Source organism: Pelophylax lessonae (genome assembly GCF_965119305.1).
Source record: "Pelophylax lessonae genome assembly, chromosome: 1".
NCBI classification, from domain to species: domain Eukaryota; kingdom Metazoa; phylum Chordata; class Amphibia; order Anura; family Ranidae; genus Pelophylax; species Pelophylax lessonae.
This window is the reverse complement of record NC_138768.1, coordinates 408414834-408432438: the sequence shown is the minus strand read 5'-3', so window position 1 is coordinate 408432438 and position 17605 is coordinate 408414834. Positions and strand designations below refer to the sequence as shown.

The 17605-nt window shown below is 45.9% G+C and overlaps 1 protein-coding gene across 1 annotated transcript in view; it reads left to right on the top strand.

Moving 5' to 3' along the window:
- Window positions 1–17605, top strand: part of FOCAD (focadhesin) — a 333165-nt gene that overhangs the window by 146207 nt on the left and 169353 nt on the right. Inside the window, exon 12 of the mRNA XM_082243972.1 lies at window positions 9123–9227. Within this exon, the coding sequence (XP_082100098.1) occupies window positions 9123–9227 (105 nt within the window). The remainder of the gene's footprint in view (window positions 1–9122; window positions 9228–17605) is intronic.

The following is a 17605-nucleotide window of genomic DNA, read 5'->3' as shown; positions in this document are numbered from 1 at the left end:
GTAAAAAGCTCAACTGAGCTATATAATGTAAGGATCAATGCAGTATCAAAATGACAGAGAGGTACCAACTTACTGAGCAGTGTGGATCCTAAATATTTCTGAGGACAAGCAAGCTATAAACTTGCCAGTAGATTGGAGAGCGAAGACTGAGTGTCTATAGTGGACTATTGTACACTCATATATCAAATGTCATTGAGAGATATCCCAGAAATGTATTCCAATGTATTTGATTTAATAAAGCATCTACTTTAGGATACTTTCACTCAGGGATCGGTAGTGATCAAAGTTAATACTCAATCCAAGTGAATATGAATCCATCTGTTGCAACTACTGAAAACACAAGTAAACACTACCGTGCTGCAGATATACCATAAGTAAAGTCTAGATGGCTGATATTGACATATAATTGTCAGAGTAGCTAAATCCAGTCATTGCTGTACTGAGACTCATGGTTCAGGATATAGGTTGAGGTGTCCCTAGAGCCCCAATTCTCCCAGTGGCCATCACAGACCATGGCTGGTGTCTTCATCTGTCTCCAATTCACAGAACCTCTGCCTCATTGTCTCAGCCTGCCTGTCTTCACATGCACAGTAGGTGTTTCACCGTAATCTACTGGCGGTAATGTTGAACACTCAGCTGCCTCACTGTATGTCAACAGAGGCACTCGGGAACCCCGTGGATACCCCACAGTCAACACGTTTCTTCCACTCTGAATTTAGGCAAACCATCAGAACCTGATACTCAAATATAACCTACACAGCAGTCATAAACAAAATAATAAAAACGTAACAGCATTGGTTGTCTTGTTAAAAGAAAAGTATGAGTTTGTTTTGTGTTTTAAGGATCATACTTACCTAGGTGGATGAAGCATCGGTCTGATGCTGCATCTGTCCCCTGACGCCTCTGTCAATGAGAACCGAGCATTTTAAAACCACAGATCTCTTGGTTGTCACAGCTCCCTTAGCGGAGAGCTGCTAACCGTTAGTCAGGGGGTGGAAGCGGCCAGCTCAGGCTCTCAGCGGCTTGCTGAGAGGCTAAGCTGGTGCCCGTCTAGGAATGTGGGTGGATCACGACTCCATTGTCGCCATCTTGCCCGAGCCTGAATATAGATACCAATCTTTTTCGTGTGTGTTTAACAGACACAGTCACTTTTCAGAAAGTTTTGTTCTTTAAGGTCTCCATGCACACCAGGCTTAAAAAACTGCCAGTTCCCTTGGCAGAAAAAAACGCTCATATAGATTGTTTTTGTACACAATTTAGGAGAGTTTATAATTTTTTTCTGCCAGAAAGCTCCAATCAAAAAGATTTTTTCCTACCCCTAAACACTGAGCTTAAAATATGCCTTTTAATCATCCTAATGTGCAAGGACATATAAGATAACTTCAAGCTGCTTCTACAGGCAAAACATCTGTAGAAGCGGCGATTTTTAAGCCAGTGTGCATGGGCCCTTAATATATACAGTATCTCACAAAAGTGAGTACACCCCTCACGTTTTTTGTAAATATTTTATTATATCTTTTCATGTGACAACACTGAAGAAATGACACTTTGCTACAATGTAAAGTAGAGAGTGTACAGCTTGTATAACAGTGTAAATTTGCGTTCCCCTCAAAATAACAACACACAGCCATTAATGTCTAAACCGCTGGCAACAAAAGTGAGTACACCCCTAAGTTAAAATGTACAAATTGGGCCCAATTAGCCATTTTCCCTCCCCGTTGTCATGTGACTCATTAGTGTTACAAGGTCTCAGGTGTGAATGGTGAGCAGGTGTGTTAAATTTGGTGTTATCACTCTCATTCTCTCATACTGGTCACTGGAAGTTCAACATGGCACCTCATGGCAAAAACTCTCTGAGGATCTGAAAAAACTGAATTTTTGTAAAATCTTACCTGTAAAATTCCTTTCTCTGAGTCCTCCGACAGTCGCCGCCATCTTCATATTCGTCACAATGGGGTATTAGACTTTACTCCGAAGGAGTAGCTAGGCAACAGAATATGTTAACATTAAAGCTTTTAACATATCCCACCCCCAGGGGGTGGTCCCCTCAGTCAATACCCTCCTACTTCCTGCATCCATATCTCAGTTTCAGTGGAATAGCAGTAGAGTATACAACCAAACCCCAAAAGAGGGGCGGGGGCGGCGACTGTCGGAGGACTCAGAGAAAGGAATTTTACAGGTAAGATTTTTCAAAAATTCCGTTTTCTCTTACGTCCTCCGACAGTCGCCGCCATCTTCATATTCGTCACAATGGGGACGTCCCAAAGCAGTGCAAACATGAGGGGTGGGAAACGCAGCCGCGCCGTAAGGCAACGCAGTCTCCACATCAAAGAAAGGAACCTTACCAAAGAAAGGAAACCAGCTGGGCAACATGAAAAAAACTTGCTCAACAGGAGCAACAACCCAGGAAAAGCAAATAACCCAGGGATAAAAAACATATCCCAAAACGCCAGGGGTCCAAAACAAGGGACCCTAAGGAACTGCCGCACTAAGAACCTTGCGGCCAAAGGAAGCATCTGCCGATGCCTGAACATCCACTCTGTAGAATTTTGTGAAAGTGTGTACAGTCGACCAGGTCGCCGCCTTACACACCTGGGCCACAGAAGCCCCATGACGACATGCCCAAGACGTACTCAGAGATCTAGTAGAGTGCGCCCTCACAGGCATAGGGGGAACTTTTCCCTGCAAAGCATATGCCTGTTCAATGGTCTGTCTGATCCATTTGGCGATGGTGGAAGCCGACGCCGCCAAGCCCTTCCGAGGACCTTCCGGAAGAACAAACAAAGAATCCGTCTTGCGAAAAGACTCAGTCGATTTAAGGTAAACCCTTATCGCCCGAACAACATCCAAAGAGTGCAACCTCACCTCCTTCGGATGTTTAGGCTTCGCGCAAAGCGAAGGCAAGACAATATCCTCATTGAGATGAAATTCCGAAACTCGCTTCGGAAGAAAAGAAGGATTAGGTCGCAAGACCACCTTATCCAAGTGAATGACGTGATACGGAGACTTGCAGGACAAAGCCGCCAGCTCCGACACTCTGCGAGCTGAAGTGATCGCCACCAAAAAGGCGACCTTTTTGGACAACATAGACAACGAGATCTCCCTGATCTGTTCAAAAGGAGCACGTTGTAACACAGATAGAATGAGATTGAAGTCCCAAGGAGGCAGAGGTTCCCTCCTAGGAGGGACCAGATGCCGCACCCCTTGAACAAAGGTGCCAACCAAGGAGTTAGAAGCCACAGGACATTGAAAAAGAACGGCCAGCGCAGACACCTGACCCTTGATCGTAGCCAGCGCCAAACGCTGGTCGACACCCGTTTGAAGGAAGGACAACACTCGAGAAACCGAGTACGTGCAAGGTGAAAACCCCCTGGACTCACACCAGGCAAAATAGGCCTTCCAAGTACGGTAATAGACCTTCCCTGAGGAAGGCTTCCTCGCGTTGATCAAAGTGCGAATGACCTCAGGGGAGAGACCCCTAGCCTTCAGGAACTCGGTCTCAACAGCCAGGCCGTCAAAGCCAGCGACTGTAAAGCAGGATGGAATATCGGCCCTTGAGACAGGAGATCTTCTCGAAGAGGCAGACGCCATGGGGCGTCGACCGCCAGATTCACAAGGTCTGCGTACCAGGACCGGCGAGGCCAGTCCGGCGCTACAAGAATCACTGTGCTGCATTCCGATTGCAACCTGCGAAGGAACCTGGACAGCAATTGAATCGGTGGAAACGCATACATCAGTCTGTACTGATGCCACGGGACCACCAACGCGTCTGACGCGTCTGCCCGAGGGTCGCGCGTCCTTGCCACGAACCTTCTCACCTTGTTGTTCAGACGAGACGCGAACAGGTCCACATCTGGAAGACCCCACTTCGCGCACAACATCTGGAAGACAGCTGGGTGGAGAGACCATTCCCCCTGATCCAGGGTCTGGCGACTCAGATAGTCCGCCTGCCAGTTCTCCACCCCCGGAATGTGAACTGCCGTTATCGCCGGGACATGAGTCTCGGCCCAAGACAGAATGTCGGCCACTTCCCGAGCCGCTCGGGCACTCCTGGTGCCCCCTTGGTGGTTGATGTAGGCCACCGCCGTGGCATTGTCCGTCTGCACCCGAACCGGACAGCCCTGCAGCCTGTCCGTCCAGCGACGAAGGCAGAGATTTATCGCACGCAATTCCAGAATGTTGATCGGAAGGGAGGACTCCCCCTCCGTCCAAGTTCCCTGGGCGGACAGAACGCCACTCCAGCCCGACAGGCTGGCATCCGTGGTGATCACTGTCCATGAGATAGGACGAAAGGACTTGCCCCCCGATACCATCGGGGACTGGAGCCACCACAGAAGATCCCTTCTGGTGCAATGGCTCAACGAGATCTGAAGATCCAGAGATTGAGGTCGCCCGTCCCACCTGGACAGGATCTCCGCTTGGAGACCCCGCGTGTGAAACTGTGCGAAGGGAATTGCCTCGAAGGCCGAGACCATCAATCCCAGACATCTCATGCTCGTCCGCAGAGACGAGTGTGGAACGTCCCTGAGGGACCTGACTTCCTCCTGAAGAGTCCTGAGCTTGTCTTCCGGCAGGAAGACCTTCGCCTGGACCGAGTCCAGGATCATTCCCAGGTAGGGAAGACGAACCGACTGGCTCAGCGTCGACTTTGCAAAATTTATCGTCCAACCAAACTCCTGCAGAGTTTGCATCGTGACGGACAGGTTCTTTTCCAGACCCCGGCTGGTCGCAGACCGAACCAGAATGTCGTCCAGATACCCCAGGACAGAGATGCCCTGGGCTCTCAACAAAGCCAGAACGGTGCAAGCACCTTGGTGAAAACCCGTGGAGCCGAGGCGAGACCAAAAGGTAACGCCACGAATTGGTAATGATCCTCCGCAATGGCGAATCGAAGGTACCTCTGGTGACCCTCGAAAATCGGGATGTGAAGGTACGCATCCTTCAAATCGATGGAGGCCATGAATTCCCCCGGAACCAGGGCAGCCACCACCGACCGCAGGGATTCCATGCGGAACTTGCGAACCCGCACAAAGCGGTTCAGAGCCTTCAAGTCCAGAATTGGACGAACCTTGCCCTCCTGGGCACGGTGAACAGATTTGAATAAAACCCCCGAAATCTGTCCCGATGAGGCACCGGAACCACCACTCCCTGAGCCCTCAGGTCCCGCACCGCTAGGTGCAGATCCCGCAAACGCTCCGGAGACAGTTGAAGATTTGAGGGAAAGAATCTGCTCTCTGGCAGAGAGAGAAACTCGATCTTGTAGCCAGATCGAACGATTTCCTGAACCCACCGGTCCCGCACGTGGGCCAGCCAGGGTTGAAGAAAACCGAGCAAGCGTCCCCCCACCCCAGAACTGGGTGAGGGCGCCCCTTCAGGCCGCATTGTTATGGGCAGCGGGTCCGGACTGACCGGACTTCTGTTTACCAGACCACGGCTTCTTTTGGGAGCCTTGACCCTTGAATGGTTTGCCCTTGTAGTGCAACCGAAAGGCACGAAAGGACCCTTGAGGAGGCCGAAAATTAGTATGATTCTTACCAGGAGCCCCCTTAGCCTTGGGGAAGTGGGGCAAGAGAGTGCTCTTACCGCCCGTGATCCCCTTTATCAACGTATCCAAGGATTTTACCAAAAAGGCGAGATCCATCATAAGGCAGATTGGCTAAGGTCTTGCGCGAAGATTGGTCCACAGACCAACACTTTAACCAAACCAGGCGGCGAGACAACACCGCCACGCTTTGTACACATGCAGCCAACGGCACCAAATCCAAGTCCGCATCACACAGATACATGACACCCTGATGGATTTGATCCACCATATCCAATGTCGCCGGTGAGGCCGAATCAGCCACTAGGACGCGCCTAAGCACCTGCGTCCAACTTGCGACAGCCTGGGCTGCCATAAGAGAGGCAAACAGAGCTTTCAGCATCGAACCCGTAACAGAATAAGTATGACGGGCAAGAGACTCCATTCTCCTATCCGTGGCATCTCGGACCACCGGAGTATCCTCTGCAGGAATCGCAGTGGATTTATTCAAAACCACAATCGCGTGATCCACCGGGGGTGGCACACACCACCGTTCATCAGTGGCAGGCGTGAAAAGATAACACAGCCTGAACCTACTTGGCACAGCAAAAGGCTTGCGTAAATTGCGCCATTGTTCCTTAACAGCGCGCTGAAAATCATCAGTGCAGGGAAAGACCTGCGATGTCTTGCGTCTTTTCTGCGTCCCATAAGCCGCCAGGGCAGCAGGAGGACACAGTTCATCCTGCAAACGCAGCGTTTGTTTTATAGAAGCAACCAATTCATCCATGATTGCAAGCTCTTCAGGCGAGCCAGGGGGAGAGTTATCAACCCCCTCAACCTCAGCCTCCACCTCGGACCCCACGAGATCCAGGGAGGAACGGGACCCCGATAAGGAGACCCCAGCCATAGCAGTCCCATCACCCTCATAATCAGAGGAAACAGAAAACTCTGGGTCTTTTAGTGGATTGAGCAGCCACCAGCATCTGCACCTGAGCAGCAAGGTTAGCCACCACTTTTGCTAAATCCCCCCTGGGGGGGAAACAGCAGTCCCCTGGCTTCCCACCAAGGTGGCAGGAAATTTGCCCTCCTGAGAATCCATTGCCCCAAAAAAAAATATGCCGGAGAATAAAGGGTTAATTGCCCCTTTAACAAGCGTGGCGAGCGCAGCCCACCGCACACACACACAAGCACAATGAGACCCCCACAGGGACAAAACTGAACACAGGCAATGGATATAGGAAGAACAGAAGGATAAAACCTGAAGAGACCACTGCTGCTGCTGCCGCCTCGATCGGTGCACCCAGGAAAGAGGAAGTGATGAAATCAGGGCGCTCTATTAAAGCCTATGGAAGGCTACAAGAAAATGGCCGCCCGCAGTGAAAACATGCGGCCGGAGCGAGCGCAGTCAAAATGGCGCCGTTTGGCGCCGAAACCGCCGCTCCCCCACTACTGTGATGCATATAACACCACACATGTAGAAAACATGGCGGATCGCCGCAGCGATCGCTGTATCGTGCCCCAAACATGACAAAACATGCCCCACAGCACACAGCCCTTCACACCTCACACAGGCTGACACAGACAGTGTCACACAGCCCCCCCCCCCTGCAGCCCACAGCGTGCAGCCAGAGCGATAGGGAGCCAAACGGTGTGAACAGAGGCAGGTTACACAGTCCCAGACTGACACCCTCCCCGACAGACAGGTCCCCACATAGATACACTTACCTCTTAATGGCGTGGGGAACCCGCACATGCGAACAAGCCGCTGCACATGAGGCAGGGAGAGTCGCATCCAGGACTCACAAAATCGGGGTTAAGAAACCGCACAGCGTCCAGTGAGGTAGCCACCTCACCAATCATCCCTGCACCGAACAGGGATGGGTCGTTCACTGTGCCAGGAGCGTTACCTGGCTGAACGCTCGAAGGCAGGCTGGGAAGCCACTGACCCACGACCTGCGACCAGGGGGATCAGCCCGAGACCCAGCCCGCACGAATCCTCTTCATAAGAAGAACTAACTAATGCTGACAAAAAGAACAGCTAAATAAAGAGAGAGAAAAAACTCAAACAAAAAATCAAAAAGAAGAGAAAGGCTGAGGCAAAAAGCCCCAGCATAGAGAGATCCAGCTACTCCTGACAAGCTAGACATTGAAACTGAGATATGGATGCAGGAAGTAGGAGGGTATTGACTGAGGGGACCACCCCCTGGGGGTGGGATATGTTAAAAGCTTTAATGTTAACATATTCTGTTGCCTAGCTACTCCTTCGGAGCAAAGTCTAATACCCCATTGTGACGAATATGAAGATGGCGGCGACTGTCGGAGGACGTAAGAGAAAAAGAATTGTTGCTCTACATAAAGATGGCTTAGGCTATAAGAAGATTGCCAAGATCCTGAAACTGAGCTGCAGCATGGTGGCCAAGACCATACAGCGGTTTAACAGGACAGGTTGCACTCTGAACAGGCCTCGCCATGGTCGACCAAAGAATTTGAGTGCACGTGTTCAGCGTCTTATCCAGAGGTTGTCTTTGGGAAATAGACGTATGAGTGCTGCCAGTATTGCTGCAGAGGTTGAATCAGTGGGGTCAGCCTGTCAGTGCTCAGACTATACGCCGCACACTGCATCAAATTAGTCTGCATGGCTGTCATCCCAGAAGGAAGCCTCTTCTAAAGATGATGCACAAGAAAGCCCGAAACAGTTTGCTTAAGACAAGCAGACTAAGGACATGGATTACTGGAACCATCTCCTGTGGTCTGATAAGACCAATATACACTTATTTGGTTCAGGTGGTGTCAAGCGCGTGTTGCGGCAACCAAGTGAGGAGTACAAAAACAAGTGTGTCTTGCCTACAGTCAAGCATGGTGGTGGGAGTGTCATGGTCTGGGGCTGCATGAGTACTGCCGGCACTGGGGAGCTACAATTCATTGAGGGAACCGTGAATGCCAACATGTACTGTGACGTACTGAAGCAGAGCATGATCCCTTCTCTTTGGAGGGCGGTATTCCAACATAACAACTCCAAACACACTCCAAGACGACCACTGCCTTGCTAAATAAGCTGAGGGTAAAGGTGATGGACTGTCCAAGCATGTCTCCAGACCTAAACCCTATTGAGCCTCTGTGGGGCATCCTCAAACGGAGGGTGGAGGTGCGCAAGGTCTCCAACATCCACAGCTCTGTGATGTTGTCATGGAGGAGGGGAAAATAGCTAATTGGGCCCAATTTGTACATTTTCACATTAGGGGTGTACTCACTTTTGTTGCCAGCGGTTTAGACATTATTGACTGTGTGTTGAGTTATTTTGAGGGTACAGCAAATTTACACTGTTATACAAGCTGTACACTCACTATTTTACATTGTAGCAAAGTGTCATTTCTTCAGTGTTGTCCCATGAAAAGATATGTTACAATATTTACAAAAATGTGAGGGGTGTACTCACTTTAGCGAGATACTGTACATGATCTGATTAGTATTTGACAATCCACATGCCCTCTTTTTCATGTTTTTTCTTTTATCTCTTTCATGAGTTATATAATTGTATATATAGTATCTGCCTTTAGTAGTACAGTATTCTGGGTTTCTAATTTATCATGCTTTATTTTAGGTTCCTTACTTGGTGCCAGTTTTGATGTTTAGACTTGGGCATCCATTGAAACCTGAATTATTACGAGAAATTTTATACACTCTTCCTACGCTGGGAACAAACAAGGTGCCTATGTAATTTCTGTTTATATGTTATCCGCCAAGATTTCATGAAGTGCATGAACATATTTATACTGTGTTTTTTTTTTATATTGAGGTTTCATAGTTAAATCAAAATATATGGTTTTAAATGCAGTATTTGTCTATTTATGGGAGAACCATTTTTTTTCTATATACAGTGGGTACGGAAAGTATTCAGACCCCCTTAAATTTTTCACTCTTTGTTATATTGCAGCCATTTGCAAAAATCATTTAAGTTCATTCTTCTTCCTCATGAATGTACACATAGCACCCCATACTGACAGAAAAACACAGAATTGTTGACATTGTTGCAGATGTATTAAAAAGAAAAACTGAAATATCACATGGTCCTAAGTATTCAGACCCTTTGCTCAGTATTTAGTAGAAGCCCCCTTTTGATCTAATACAGCCAGGAGTCTTTTTGGGAAAGATGCAACAAGTCTTTCACACCTGGATTTGGGGATCCTCTGCCATTCCTCCTTGCAGATCCTCTCCAGTTCTGTCAGGTTGGATGGTAAACGTTGGTGGACAGCCATTTTTAGGTCTCTCCAGAGATACTCAATTGGGTTTAAGTCAGGGCTCTGACAAGCAATATACAAGCATGTAACATGAACCCAAATGAACCCAATAAGAGTCCCGGTGTAATTGCATATATATATATATATATACCTGGGTATATAAAGTTATTACCAAAAGAACTGCCAATGTCTCTGCTTGCTGAGCCACCTGGAATGCTGGACATTTCACTGGACAAATCCTTGAATGATCCTGCTTTAAATCTTCATTACCTTGAACCTTGAACCCTGAACCCTTTGCTCCTCCCATGAACTGCCTGATTTAAGCCATGTCTCTACACTTCCTGGTCGCCAGAAAATTGTACCTTCTCCAGCTAATATCTCGCTTCTCTCCTGCTGCCGTCCGTTGCTACCATTCGTTATCGACATTTGGCTTGTTCCTCGACTTCACTTCTCCCTAATCCCAACCTGCAACTACTCGTTACCGACCTTGGCTATTCCTTGACTACGCTTCTGCTTGATCCGTACCGGCTATATCTTCTATTGGACCCTGGCTTGCTCACCTCCTGGTGGAGCGATACTGAGCACCGCGACCTGGTGCTAACATGCAGCAAAATCCATCTCCACCTTCAGGAACTCTGGTGAACCCCAGTTAGTACTATAACAGAACTAGTATAATTAAAACTTAAAGGAATATTAGAAAAGGAAAGATAAGATAGAGAACTCTCAGAATATTTATACTGCTCTGAATATAACAGTGTCTATTTATGTCAATAAGCAAAGATCTGTAAGGTAGGAGAATCTCAACTTATTTCCACAAATCAATATGTAACGAATTCTTTTTAATTGATTAATGTCTTTTTAAAAGCATATACCAATCCTAGTGAAAACAGTCTACAGTAAGGAATATATATAAGAATATTTATTCACTAGACGTGTATTCACAATAAATGATCAAAATGGAGGTAACATAAAAAGATAACTTTACATAAAATACAAACTTCAACCAATAAATGCAATGTGATATGTAGCTTTTAATAATTCAATTTTTTTTCTTTTAGTTATTTACCCCCAAAAATCCTGACATACCCCCCCCCCCCTTCTTCCCAGTATGCAGGTAAACAGCCTAGACATATCTGGGAAGAGGGTCAGAAGAAACAGAAAAGAAAAAAAATGTCTTGTCCTCTTTTTATAAGAGAATAGTTCATATTGGGAATTGTTCAACTATTAAGTAAAGAGGTGAAAATGAAAAAGGTCAGTTCCAAATGTCAGTTCGTAGCGACTTTGCTAGTGTTAGCTATGTCACAAACTGTTCCTTATTAGTCTCTTGAATTTCGATCTCCTAGTAAAGAAACTAAAATTTTCCTTGAAATCTCAATCTCTTGTTTGCAAAGTCTTGATAGAGACAGAAATTAACTGCTGCAATGGCACTACCATTCAAAGTGCAGTAAAACAATGTGGCAATCAGAAATCCGAGAAATCTCTTTTGGACGTTGGTTGAATAATGAATGGTTTCAGCATGGTCTAGAGTGTCATACACTTTTGCTCACATATGCACTGCACCATTCTCACATCTCCTTCAACTGAAAACAGGAGGTAGTGTGATTCCTCTTAATGGATTTCCTCGGATCAAATGCACAAAGTTCTGTTGAAACAAATCTTCCTCTCCGTTAACAAGAATCTGGGGCATCTCGCAGCATGATTCCTGAAGAAGGACCCGATTCAATGAGGGGTTCCTTCTTGAGCTGGGCTCCAAGGAGTGAGATGACTCATCCGATCGCTGCATTTTTGGTAAACATCATCGTCTGTACCAATCAACGACCTGGCATGGAAGGTTGATCTCCCTCTATTAGATGAAACATACAGTATGAATATATATTCTTATCAATTGACATTTCAATGTGATGTTGGTACCCTAAGCTTTCTCAGAGTTCTCCTTTAGTCCACCGTATGATCAGCCTTTTATATGATCATCATGGAAGGTGAGACTATATATGCAACCTTTCCTAGGGGCGACTGACTTCTGGGGCTCACTAACATGGGGACTGTATTTATCGCCATGGATACTAGGCATTGAACAATTGAACAATGATACAATATTTTGTTAAAATGTACCTTCTACTTGGGAGGAAAAATATAATATCTCCCCCTATGGGGCATCAATGCAATTTATTGTAGGCAACAAAACTACCTGGCATTGAGGATTCCTTCTTGGTTACCGTATACAACCTTTAACCTCTTGACTTCATTACATCATTAGAGTTTGATCCTCCTTGGTATCACCGTCATTGGCGATTTTTCAAAATGTGTCCACTTTGAGCGACCTGTTTTAGTCAGAGGGATGAAGTGACCACTGAAAAATAGGAGGGTAGTTAGTATCTAACAACCAAGATCCCCTGGCAGGGATTTCAGAATCCTCGATACTGTAACTTGGTGATAAAATGGTGTTAGAACCTCTATGTCTTATACCTCCATTCAGTGTATCCCTCTGATTCCTGACCACTTGGGCATTTAAGGATTTTGTGGCCCTTGGCTGGCCACAGGATTTGTCCCTAAAGATGGCTTATTTTGGTTCTGGGCTGCAGCGCCCAGAGTGAACCAAGTGATCATCTGATCCAACTTGGCATCTACTCTGCTGAAAACCTTTTCAGAATTAGATTGTTGGCTCCGCCTCCTGCGGTGCCTATGTCTCTCGGGTTCAGACAGATGGGACAGATCCCCATCAGAACCACTTACTCGGTTCTGGTGTGAGGTCTGGGCCTTAATGGCTCTCGATCTTCCCGAGGATTTTGGGGAGCCCTAAGATGGGGCAAATCCCTATTTATCTGTGGGAGTCCCACCCCTTTTTGGTGGGGTGTACGGTGTCCTCCTTGAGGTATCCGGTGTTCCCCTTGGGGCCTAGGTGGCGTGTCTCCTTTGACTACCTTAGTATAAGTCTTGCTCCTTTGCCAAACTTATTTTTATGTACATGGGCAATGCCTCAAAGCACAGGTATTTAAATTCCGGGTGGTTGTACTCAGGCTCCTTCATTGAAGGGTGTGGGGCACTTTTGAGTACAGCCAAAAAAATTCAATGGGGCTTTGGTGCTGTGTACATTTTAGATTGTAGATAGCAGCGGTGAGGTTTTTGTATGGGCTGAATTTTAAATGACATCCTACAGGCCCAACACAGAAAGGGTGTTTTTCAAGGCCTCAAGATGATCAGTAATGTCTAAGGACCCTTTCTTAAAAAAAATCGGGACAGTACTCTTTTTAAAACTTTTAATTCTGGAGGTGTATGGTATCTTTTTAGGGGTGCTAGTCTTTTTGCAGTGTCTTTGATATGACTCATACCTATATACGCTTGGCTGCCCAATTTCTGCCCTCCTATTTTTGGAAGATGGCTGCGGTGGGACATGGACTCTCTGCCTGACTCCCCCCCTTTGTCTGGGTCATAACCATCAGACTGGGAGTCCTCTCTCTTCATTGCAGACTCAGTCATATGAATAATTATTTCATATTTAATGCAGAACTAATTAGCATTACCCTTTTGCATGTACACCATGACCTTTTGGAACTCTCATGTTTGTTTACTAATGAGTTCCTGTTCTGATTTGAACTGTTACACTTTTTTTTTTCCACTGCTGGTTACTCGGCAACTTTCGCTAGAAAACATTTTTCCTTGCTCAAAACTTCCTAATTCTTGCATTAAGCATTTACATTACTCTTACAAATGATTGCTTTCATTACAGCTTTCTTGATAAGACTTCTGCCACAGTTCTACTTCATTCTGCAGTTTCACGCTACAGTCTCTTAACTGATGTGTCCCAATAGAGGCTTCCTTCACCCGCTCAAGGAGGTTCCTAATCTCACACTCTTTTATTTGCAGTTGAGATTGGAACTTTACTAAATTCCTCTTTGCTGAGCCTTCTGGTGCAGTTCCTCACAGAGATACAGTAAGATTGGCCATGACTCTAAAAGTATGTGATCACACTTCCTGACGTCTTTGGTGTTAAAGCGGAGTTCCGGCCACAAAAAAAATTTCAATGAACATACCCCCGGGACAGTCAGGGCTAGTAAATTCCACAATGGCTAGCCTCTGATCTGTCCCGGTTCGCACTTATCTGCAAGAAGAAATACTCACTTTTAAAATTTCTTCTCCAGCGTTGCCATCTCTGGTGTGGGCAGCTGAAGCCAGCGTGATCCTCTTCTGCGTCTTCTTCCGTGTCTTCTTCTCCCAGAATGCGCCTGCACAGGCCCCTCTCGTCACTTCCGGTGCGGCGCCGCATTCCTCCACAGCTTCTGGGCATGCCCAAAAGCTGTTTAGCAGCGAATGCGGCATCGACCCGGAAGTGTCGAGCGGGGCTGGTGCCGTCGCATTGATTCCTGTGAGCGATGACGTTCAGCTCCCAGGAATCATTGCAAATCCCGCGGCCGCCGAGGGAGGAAGTGGAAGAAAGGTGAGTATTTCTTTCTACAATAACCAGGTAAGTTAAAAAAAAAAATCCTAATTATCCATTTCCTTTTCAGGTGAAGAAAAGCAAGCGGATGACCACAAAATCGATTATGTCGATTTTGTGGCCGGAACTCCGCTTTAAAGAAGCTATTGATGAGTTCATACATCGGGTTTTCCTCTACCCATGTCAGGTGCCCATTTTCGTCCTGACTTCTGAGGATTTTGATATAATGACTCTAACCAGCTTTTACATATTCCACCATTCCAGACTCAGAGAGGTGTTTCCACACATTTTTGATCTGTGCCAAATCTAATGGGGTTGTGGCATTACCACTAGGGACTCACACCTTGCCAGAGTTGGCAGCGTGAACTTTACCTGCTGTAGACATTTTTAAGGCATTTCTATCAATATTCACAATTAATAAAAAAAAAAAAGTTATTAATTATGTCACCATGATCAAAATTATGATTGGCATATGTAGGAAATTAATAATATCTCGCTGGGGCCTCCATTATGTCAGAATATTTATACTGCTCTGAATATAACAGTGTCTATTTATGTCAATAAGCAAAGATCTGTAAGGTAGGAGAATCTCAACTTATTTCCACAAATCAATATGTAGCGAATTCTTTTTAATTGATTAATGTCTTTTTAAAAGCATATACCAATCTTAGTGAAAACAGTCTACAGTAAGGAATATATATATAAGCATATTTATTCACAAGACATGTATTCACAATAAATGATCAAAATGGAGGTAACATAAAAAGTAGTGATGCACCGAAATTTCGACCGAAAATGGGCTTATTCCATTTCGGCCGAAAATGGGTTAAATATGCCGATACTAAAGATGGCTGCCGCGGGCACAGCGCAGGTTTAAAAAAAACAGCCTCTGGCCGGCGGCCCGCCTCCCGGTGATGTCACTACTACTGCGATCTGTGCATGAATGAATTAACACACTGAGCAGGCGGGCGAGCGGCCGCTAATAGCTATAACTATGTGATCGCTTCACTTCCCTGTCAGCGGAGATACATGCCTGCCTACACTAGTGAGATCTAACATCTGATAGCTTGTACTGGAGACTCTCAGTGACTGCTAAGTGAACTGTCTGCCAGGTGCTGGGGGAATTCTCCCCTGTCAAAGTACATCAGAAAAGTGTGTTTCAAAAAACCTGCCTCCCGGTGAGGTCACTACTACTACGATCTGTGCATGAATGAATTAACACACCGGGCGGGCGAGTGGCCGCTAATAGCTATAACTATGTGAGCGCTTCACTTCCCTGTCAGGCATGTATCTCCGCTGACAGGGAAGTGAAGCGATCACATAGTTATAGCTATTAGCAGCCGCTCGCCCGCCCGCCCGGTGTGTTAGTTCATTCATGCACAGATCGTAGTAGTAGTGACATCACCGGGAGGCGGACCGCCGGCCAGAGGCGGGTTTTTTGAAAGGAAGGACACCGGAGGAGCCGAGTGAAAGTAAGGAGATTGCATTGGGATGGTGAGGGACGCTTAGGTGGGGGGGGAGGGTTGCTGAGGCAGGGGGGGGAGGGATGCTGAGGCAGGGGCGGCAGGGACGCTGAGGTGGGGGGGGGGGGGGTACGCTGAGGCGAGCTTACCAATGGTATTTGTGTTAATGTATTGCCAATGCTGGTCACTGATGAATTAGCGACCGACCAGTGGCAGTTAATTAACCCCTTTGTGCTGCATTAGTGCAACCAGTATCAGTGCAACCAGTGTTAATTAACACTGATACTGGTTGCACTAATGCAGCACAAAGGGGTTAATTAACTGCCACTGGTCGGTCACTAATTCATCAGTGACCAGCAGTGGCAATACATTAACCCCCTCATGCTGCATAATACAAATACCATTGGTAATTAAATTAACCACTATACTGCGACAGGGTGGCAGCTACAAGTGTACACCTGCCTGTTTTTGTTGTATGCCCCTGTTCTATCTATTTTAAAATTATTTGGGGGAAAAAAGTCAGTTTCGGTTTCGGTTTTCCGCCAAGGGCATCCTGCATTTTCGGGTTTCGGTTTCGGCCCAGAATTTTCATTTCGGTGCATCCCTAATAAAAAGATAACTTTACATAAAATACAAACTTCAACCAATAAATGCAATGTGATATGTAGCTTTTAATAATTCAATTTTTTTTCTTTTATTTAATTACCCCCAATAATCCTGACAGAACAAAGAAAAAAAAAGAGAGGAAGTAACAGATGGTACAGCACTGCATTTAGTGTTAGAGCAAGTCTATAATATGCTAGGACTGCCATATTTTATTACATTTAGGAATGGTCCTGTTGAGTCGAGCTGTCAAATATCGCATGTTATAAGCATCATAAATAAGTTTGTAGAGATCTGCTGAGGAGGGTAGTAGTGGTTGTTTTAATTTTTACACTGTCAGGCATCTAGCTGCAGTCAAAACATGGTTTATCAGCTTGGTACTGAGTTTAGCTGTTTTTGGCATGGGTAACCCACGAAGTTAGTGTACTGGATCTAAAGGGCTTGGAGGGCCAAAAAATTATTCTACAGTGAGAGCGATCATCTGTTCCCAAATGATCATGGAAAAGGATATCGCGTTCCTCTATACAGGTTTCTGACCTAGTGATCGGGATCAAGAAATACTGGTCTAACTTTGTGATGATTGTCAAGCAACACCTATCTGTGTCTCCGGAAGATGTGTAATGGTGTAAAACTCCTGTGCTACCACTAGTGCTCTAATTTAAAACATATTGCATATACATACAAATGAATGTGACATTAATGATGGGTTGTAGCTTGCATCGAATGGTGTTCAGCCAATCAATAAAACCATAAACAAATAGGAGAAAGATGCAGCGCTACCTCTTAAGTGATTACATACATATATCCCTGTCTCCATGTCCCCATCACTCCATTAACGTTCAGTTTTCCTATTGCCACTCACCCCAGTAAGATCTTGTGTCCATTTAGCTATATGGACCCTTAAAAGCTTGTCCTAGCACCCTTAAAATACCATACCGCATCTTTACCATTTCGGAATAAACATGAACTTCCAAAATACCAGAGACCCACAATTTAAATAGAAAGATGCCAGAATAATCCAACCATGAAGTAGAACGGACTATTTAATATGTTGCATGTTACACATGCATGCCATTGTTATGTATTCTTTACATGGTGGTCCATGCCACTCGTCATCTCTATGTTCTTTGTTTGTATCATATTCTCTAAAATCATCATAAATACAAATCACAAAATTAAAAAAGAAACTGCCAACCACTGTTGCCACGGTTTAGTTACTTTTGAAACAGATATTCATTTGTGCCACTTATATTCTTTAGGTTTGGTAGACTTTGGCTCGGTTCACACTGGGAACTGCATGTGAATTGCACAGAAACTACACCGCCTTCCTGTTCAAGTCAAATGC